This window comes from Aureococcus anophagefferens (genome assembly GCF_000186865.1).
Source record: "Aureococcus anophagefferens unplaced genomic scaffold AURANscaffold_29, whole genome shotgun sequence".
NCBI lineage: Eukaryota > Pelagophyceae > Pelagomonadales > Pelagomonadaceae > Aureococcus > Aureococcus anophagefferens.
This window is the reverse complement of record NW_008705588.1, coordinates 402,293-410,351: the sequence shown is the minus strand read 5'-3', so window position 1 is coordinate 410,351 and position 8,059 is coordinate 402,293. Positions and strand designations below refer to the sequence as shown.

The 8,059-nt window shown below is 73.3% G+C and overlaps 2 protein-coding genes across 2 annotated transcripts; both read left to right on the top strand.

The window, feature by feature from the left end:
* Positions 1-1,999: 1,999 nt before the first annotated feature.
* Positions 2,000-3,291, top strand: ARC1 (putative aspartate; the record flags this gene model as incomplete). The annotated part of the gene is made up of 2 exons (XM_009042276.1): positions 2,000-2,302; positions 2,353-3,291. 2 exons carry the CDS (start codon positions 2,071-2,073, stop codon positions 3,243-3,245), a joined length of 1,125 nt encoding a protein of 374 aa, XP_009040524.1.
* A 2,139-nt stretch (positions 3,292-5,430) lies between these two features.
* Positions 5,431-6,829, top strand: PDE2 (hypothetical protein; the record flags this gene model as incomplete). Its single annotated transcript, XM_009042277.1, has 1 exon — positions 5,431-6,829. A coding segment is annotated over one exon (975 nt), but the record flags the coding sequence as incomplete, so codon positions are not given.
* Between the last annotated feature and the right edge of the window lie 1,230 nt (positions 6,830-8,059).

The following is an 8,059-nucleotide window of genomic DNA, read 5'->3' as shown; positions in this document are numbered from 1 at the left end:
GGCCGAGGCCGTCGCACGTCGGCTTCTCCATCGACGGCAGCGGCGCGAAGACGCCCTCGTAGAGGCGCACGAAGCACGACGCCTCGAAGGGCGCGCCGACGCACCGCTCGTGCGTCCACGCGTGCTTCTGGCGGACGACGTCGCCCGCCGGCGCGCGCCGCAATTCCTCCAGCAACGCCAGGTGCGCCGTCGTCTCGACGAGGTTCGACTCGTCGTGGTAGAAGCCCGTCGCGCAGTGGTAGGCCTCGTCGCGCGTCGGCGCGAAGCCGCAGGCCTCGACGCCCGGGTAGCGCCGCGCCTGCTCCGCGGCGCCGACGGCCGCGCCGGCCGCGCGGCCGACCTCCGCGGCGTCGAGGCGCCGGTAGCCGCGCGCGCGCGCGTCGTGGCTCAGGCGCTGGAACGCGTGCCCAATGCCGTGGACGCAGGACACGTAGAAGAAGCGGCAGCGGAACTGGGGCGGCTTGCAGGCCGCGGACGCCCGCGCCCAGGCCGCGCGGGCGTCGTCGTCGCTCAGGGAGACGGGGACCCGCAGCCCCCGGTCCTCGGCCCACCGCCCCAAATCGGCCCAGACGACGCCGTGCGTCAGGCCCCGCCCCTCCTTGAAGAGCCGCAGGTCGCCGAGCTGCGCCACGAGGGCCAGCGCCTCGGCCGCCGACGCGCCGAGGCCGTCCACGAGGTACGTGCCCAGGTAGTGCATCATCATGCCCTGCGCGTCGCCTCCGGAGCCCGCCGCGAGGCACCCGCGCATGCGCGGCAGCGCGCGCAGGAGGCCGTTGACGCCCACGGCCGGCGCCGCCGCGTCGAGCACGGGCTTCACGTGGACGTCGTACCAGGGCATGAGGTGGCTCCTGTCGGCGCCGTCGACCTCGGCGTTCCACCGGTCCACGAGCGAATCGACCGCGGCGGCGTCGACGGGCGCGACGACGACCGTGCCGTTGCGCCGCACGTGCGCGGCGCCGGACCGCATGGCCCGCGTCGCGCAGCCCGCGTCGGCGCGCAGGAGCGCCGACGGCGGCTGCGCCGCGCCGCCGGCGACGAGCGCCACCTGGAGCAGCGGGGCCAGCGGGAAGCGCAGCGACGACGCCCAGGCCTTGGCCGCCGCCGCCTCGGACGCGCTCGCGCCGCGCCACGCGATCGCTTCGTCGCCTGCGTCCTGCGGCGCCGCCGCGGCCGCGGCGACCGCGATGATGCCTAAATATAGTCGCATCGCAGATCCCTTTTGGCGTCAAGGTCAGAAGTGCGGCTCTATTGAACCAAGCAGAAACCGACGCAGCTCCGCAGCCACTCCGCGCTAACAAAGACGACGCCCACACCGCGCTACGATGGCCGGCTCGGAGTGGTGCACGGGCGGCATCCGCATCAACCGGCGCGTCATCAAGGACAAGCCCAACAACTACATGCCGACGACGAGGCGCCCCATGCAGCGGTCCAAGCAGTACCTGCTCGCCGACACGCTCGCCGTCGCCCGGCGCCTGCCCACGGCGACGACGAAGGTCAAGGTGCACGCCAACGTCCACGCGCGCTACGAGCAGGACCCGCCGGCGAGCGACGCCCCCCTCGAGCCGCGCGACCCGCCCTGGGCCGGGTCGCCCGTGCCGCAGGCCATCTACGCGCGCGCGCACGGCCAGGGCCTCATCGCCGTGCCGCACGACGACGCGATGCCCTGGCCCCTGAGCCGCGGGCCCTGCGAGGCGCCGAAGATGCGCGTGCCCCACGACGAGGACATCCTCGCGGCGAACGCGCGCCTCGCCGCGCTCGTCAACGAGTGCGAGACTCTCCGGCGCGACGACGCGGGCCGCCGGCGGCCGAACCTCGCGCCGGAGCGCATCCCCCCGCGCCACGCGCTCGAGGACCGCGCCAAGCTCATCGAGGACCGCTGCGCCGCCTTCGAGCGGCGCTGGTGGGACGACGGCGACGCCGCGCCCGCGCCGCGGCGATAGTAAGGCCACGACCCCCGGCGAGCGCGGCCGCGAGCGACGACGAGCACTCGTGGTGTTTCAAAGCACCCTTTGTGGTGCCGGTGTGGCACGACCCAGTGTACCACGACCCAGTGCGCCTGCGCCAATCGAGATGATGCGTCGCGTGCTCCTGCGTAGCCCGCGCAGCCACACCCGCCGCGCCGCGTCGTCGTCGGGCATGCTCACGGGCCAGCGCATCGTCGCCGCCGTCGGCGGCAACGCGCTCCAACGCCGCGGCGACCGCCTGACCATCGAGAACATGCTCAAGGCGGCGAAGCAGATGGTGCCCGCCATCTCAGCCATCCGGTCCGCGGGCAATGAGGTCGTGCTGACGCACGGCAACGGTGCGCGACACGCCCACGCGCACTCCCGAAACACGCCTTACCCATCGCAGGCCCGCAAGTGGGAGAGCTTGCCCTCGAGCGGTCGAACGCGTCCTTCGACGTGCTCGGCGCCGAGTCGCAGGGCCAGATCGGCTACGTGCTCTCCCAGGCGTTCCAGTCCGCGGGCGTCAACGCCGCGGCCATCGTCACGCAGACGCTCGTCGACGCCGCGGACCCCGCGTTCAGCGAGCCCATGAAGTTCGTCGGCCCCGTCTACGGCTTCAAGGAGGCCGAGGCCCTCGCCAAGTCCCTCGAGTGGACCGTGAAGCAGGACGGCGAGTACTACCGGCGCGTCGTCGCGTCGCCGACGCCGCGCGCGATCCTCCAGCTCGACGCGGTGAAGGCGCTGCTGGACGCGGGCCAGTTCGCCATCGCGGCCGGCGGCGGCGGCGCGCCCGTGTCGCGCGTCTTCGGCGACATCGTCGGCGTCGAGGGCGTCGTCGACAAGGACGCGACGGCCGCGCTGATGGCGCGAAGCCTCAAAGCGAACGGCCTCATCATCCTCACGGACGGCGGCGGCATCTGGGAGCGCTTCGGCAAGCCCGACGGCCGCGAGATGCGCATGGTGACGCCCCAGTTCCTCGTCGCGCGCAAGTCGGGCCAGGCCTTCCCGGGCTCCATGGGGCCCAAGGTCAACGCGTGCATCGACTTCGTCACGCGGTCGGCGGTCCCCGGCGCGTGGGCGATCATCGGCGACCTCAACGACGCCGCGGAGCTCATGGCCGGCACCAAGGGCACGCTCATCAAGGAGGACCTCGGCCCCGGCGGCGGCGACGTCGCCTGGTACGACCGCGAGGACGCGGAGGCCGCGGCCGAGAAGGGGGCCGCGCCCGCCGCGGCCGCCGCGGCCGACGGCGCCACGGCCGAGGCGGCCGACGAGACCAAAGCAGAGCTCGCGGCCTAGGGGCCCCGCATTCCCGCGGGGGGGCGTAGACTAAGCCGTCATCCCCAAAATCGGCTCCCGGGGGCTTACTATCGCCGCGAGGCACGTGAGCGAGGTGGAATGCTAGCCGAACTTGAATTCCTATCTAATGCTCGGCTCCCGGGGCCTTACTATCGCCGCGAGAGGCACGTGAGCGAGGTGGAATGCTAGCCGAACTTGAAACGCCTGATAATGATGGTATACAGGCCAAAGATGAAACGGTGGTGGCCGACTGGCAACGCACCATCACAAACCCCGCGTTGCCAAGGCGCATGGGAGCGTAGAGCGTCGCAGCAGCCGGAGGAGGGGTCGTCGCCGGGTGCGGCGCGCCCCCGTTGCGCCGAGGCGGGCGCGCCGCGCGTCCCCGCACCCGCCGCCCGCTCCTCGGAAGACCATGGCGCTGCCCTTCATCAAGGGCATCGCCCGGCGCCTGTCGACGGGCGGGAAGGGCGAGACGGCCGTCGTGCCGGCGCAGGAGTCGCCCGAGGGCCCGAGCCCGGCGGCGTTCCCCGGCGAGCGCGGGAAGCGGCCGAGCCGCGTGGGCCTGCGCGCGTTCTTCGGCGGCGGCGACTCGTCCCGCGACGCGGGCGAGGACAGCGTGGGCCAGCTCGTGCGGCAGATCCGGGCGCAGAGCGACAAGATGAGCAAGAAGGAGCTCGACGCGAAGCTTCTGGAGGTCATCCACCGCGTCGACGCGCTGTCGCCGAGCCGCGTCGACGAGGTCGAGGGCTGGGAGACGCGGCTCGCGGGCACGGACCAGGGCAGGACACGGGTGATTCAAGTTCGCTTCAACATGAGTGTTCCGCGCGCGCGCGTTCCGGAAACAGCACCAACGCTTCGAGAGCGCTCCGAGAGATGATCGCTCGTCCAAAAATCAGCCGAAACGAGCGGAAAACGAGGAGCCTTTGAAGTTGGGAATTTCGCACTCTTGTCCTGCCCAGGCATGGACCTCCGCGCGGAGGCGGGCATGCTCGCGCCGCCGTCGATCATGGAGACGGCGAGCTCCCGCGCCGTCATCCTCGGCGACGCGGCGGCGAGCAACGACGTGCCGCGGCTCCGGGAGCTCAGCGCGCGGCCGTCGATGAACGTGAATTCCGCCGACTACGACGCGCGGACGGCGCTGCACGTCGCGGCGTCCGAGGGGTCCCTGGAGGCCGTCGCCTTCCTCGTCGCCGAGGCGAAGGCGGAGCTCGACCCCGTGGACCGCTTCGGGTCCACGCCGCTCGACGACGCGGAGCGCGCGGAGCGCGCGGCCGTCGCGCGGTTCCTGCAGTCGCGCGGCGCGCGGCGCGGCGCGGACCTGCCCGGCGGCGGCGCGACGCCGTTGGGCGCCGGGTCCGGCGGCCGGCGCCGGCGGCCGAGCATGGGCGACGCGAGCGACCGGTCGTCGCGCAACACGATGAGCCGCGATTTCCGCGATAGCTTCGGCCGCGACGCGCGCGACTCCTTTGGCCGCCGCGACTCCTTCGAGCGCCTGAGCGGCGAGGGGGCGAGCCTGTCGCGGCGCCGGCGGCCGTCGCGCGACGACCTCGAGCTGCCGAGCCCGCGGTCGCCGAAGCGCGTCTCCGGCGCGTCCGAGCGGTCGCTCGAGGACTTCGGCGCGGACCTCGGCGCCGAGGACGGCGACACGCGCGAGCGGCCGCGCCTGCCCCGGTCCAACAGCGAGCCGCGCAAGTCCTTCAACGAGCTCCAGCGCACGGTGTCCCTCTGGGACGCGGCCGCGCTCGGCGACGTGGACCTCTGCAAGGACGCGCTCGCGCTGCTTGACGTCGACGCCGCGGACTACGACAGCCGCACGGCCCTCCACTACGCGGCGGCCGAGGGCCACTACGACTGCGTGCTCTACCTCGTCGACGTCGCGGGCGCGTCGACGGACTGCCTCGACCGCTACGGCAACACGCCGCTGAGCGTCGCGCTCCGCCAGAAGCGGCAGTCCTGCGTCGACGCCTTGCTCGAGCGGGGCGCCAAGCTCCCGGACACGGTGGCGACGCCCGCGTCGGCGTCGGCGACCAAGCAGGTCATCGAGGCCGCGGCGGAGAACGACGTCGACGCGCTCCGCGACCTCGTCGCGCGGGGCCTCAAGCAGGGCAGGAAAAGAGAGCGAAATTCCCAACTTCAAAGGCTCCGATCTCGGCCGTTTTTCACTCGTTTCGGCTGATTTTTGGACGGGCGATCATCTCTCGGAACGGTCTCGAAGCGTGGATGCTATTCCCGGAACGCGCGCGCGCGGAAGACTTACGTTGAAGCGACGTTGAATCTCTCTTGTCCTGCCCAGGCCTCAAGCCGTCCGTGGGCGACTACGACAAGCGCACGCCCCTGCACCTCGCGGCGTCGAACGGCTGCCTCGACGCGGCGCGGTTCCTCGTCGACGACTGCCAGGCGGAGCTCAACGCCGCGGACCGCTGGGGCAACGGGCCCCTCGACGACGCGCTCCGCCACGAGCACGGCGCGGTCGTCAAGTACCTCGAGGCCCGCGGCGCGAGGCGGCTCCACGCGCTGCGCGCGAGCGACGCGGGCGCGCGGGGCGACGAGTGGCAGCCGCCGCGGCGCGTCGCCGTCGGCGACAGCGCGCGGCGCAAGTGCGCGAAGATGCTCGCGAGCTGGGAGGACAACGACGTGCTCCAGCTCGAGAAGGCGTCGAACGGCCAGGCCATGCTCCTCCTCGGCGAGGCGTTGATCGGGTCCTTCGACGCCGTCGACAAGCCGACGCTGAACCTGTTCCTCCTGCGCATCTCGTCGGACTACGGCGACAACCCGTACCACTCGCGCGCGCACGGCGCGGACGCGCTCCTCACGACGCACCTCCTGCTCACGAAGCAGGACCTCGCGAAGCGGTGCTCGCCGGACGAGCTGCTGGCGGCCTACGTCGGCGCCGCGGTCCACGACTACAGCCACCCGGGGTCGTCGAACGCGCACGAGGTCAAGGTCGCGTCGCCCCTCGCGCTCCGCTACAGCGACGACACGGTCCTCGAGCGCCACCACCTCGCCGCGGCCTTCATGGTCCTGGCCGAGCCGCGCTTCGACGTTTTAGGCGGGCTCGGCAAGGACGCCAAGCCCGCGGCGCGCGCGCTCATCATCGAGCTCATCCTCATGACGGACCTGAAGCGGCACAGCGACTTCATCGCGCGCAAGCTCAAGCCGCTGGGCCCCCGGGGCCACAAGGCCATGCAGGGCGCCGACGAGCCCTGGGTGAGCCCGCTCAAGGGCGACGGCGTCGACGCGCGGCTCGTGCTCACCGTCGCGATCAAGTTCGCGGACATCGGCCACGTGCTCAAGCCCTTCGCCGTGCACAAGGCCTGGACGGAGCGCGCGACGGAGGAGTTCTGGCGCCTCGGCGACAAGGAGAAGAGCCTCGGCGTCGCCGTGTCGCCGCTCTGCGACCGCGCGAAGGACGTCGACGTCGCGCGGTCGCAGATCGGCTTCTTCAAGTTCGTCTGCCTGCCCTTCTACAAGGTCGTCTTCGATTTGCTGGACCCGGACATGGCGCCGGCGCGCTTCATGCGCGAGAACTTCTGGCGCTGGCTCCACCAGTCCCAGGAGCTCGCGGGCGACGCCGCGCGGCAGCGGGGCGACGCGTCGCCGGAGCGCGCGCTGCCCGGCATCGCGCCCGCGGCGAACGGCCGCGCGCCGTTGCGGAATTCCGTCTGCGTCCAGCCGGGCCACGCGGCGAAGCTCGCGTCCGCGCTCGCGTCGCCCGAGGCGCCCCTGCGGCGGTCCGTGCAGGACGCGGAGTCGCGGAGCTCCGCGCCGCTCGAGCCCCTCGAGCCGAAGCGGAGCTTCATGCGGCGCAAGTCGTCGGCGGACTCCGTCGAGGACCGCGCGGCGCTGAGCCTGCGGACCGGCGGCTCGTCGCCAAGCGGCCGCGACGCGCCGCGGTCCCTCGTCGGCCAGGCGCTCGACGCGGTCCGCGGGCCGCGCAAGTCGGGCACGTCCATCTCCGCGACGCCGAGGTCCGGCGAGCTGTCGCCGGACCTCGCGTCGCGGTCCGTCGCGACCGACGGCTTCCGGCGCAAGTCGAGCCTCTTCCGCATGGGCATGCGCCGGAGCGGCGACAGCAACGAGCCCACGCCGCGCGCGGACTAGTAGGACGCGGGCTTACTAGACCTGGTGGTGTGAACCCCTAGGCCGGCGCGGCGCGGACGCAGTTGGCGATGGCGACGGAGCAGCAGGGGCACACGGGCGTCGTCACCGTCGCCTCGAGCCAGGGCCGGAGGCACTGGCCGTGGAAGAGGTGCTTGCACGGCATGAGCTGCGTGTCGACGTTGCCCCGCGCGCAGAACGCGCACGACGCGTCGCGCGACACGCGCACCGTCGGCGGCGGCGCGTCGTCGTAGCCGTCCGGCGCGGCGTCGTCGCCCGGCAGGGGCCGCTTCCGCGACCCCCGCGGCGGCGGCGCGCCGCGGGGGTCCCGGTCGAAGGCCGCGTCGTCGAAGAAGGCCGCGCCCGCGAGCGCGTCGTCGCCGGCGGCCGGTGCCGCGCCCGGCGGCGTCGCGGGCTCCGCGAGCGCGTCGAGGAAGGACTCGGAGTCGACGTTGCGCAGGAACTCGTCGTCCTGCGCCGGCGCCTCCGGCGGCGCGCCGCTCGCGAGGCGCGTCTGGCGCCGCGTGCTCCGCGCGTGCTCCGCGGGCGCCGCCGCCGCCGCGCCGTCGTCGCGGAGCCGGTCGGGGACGAACGCGGGCGGCCCGTCGTCGCGGTCGCCCGCGTGGCGCCGCGCGTCGGCGGCCAGCGCCTCGTCGAGGTCGCCGCCGGGCGCGATGGCGCCCTCGGCCTCGAGCCGCGTCCGCACCAAGGGCTTC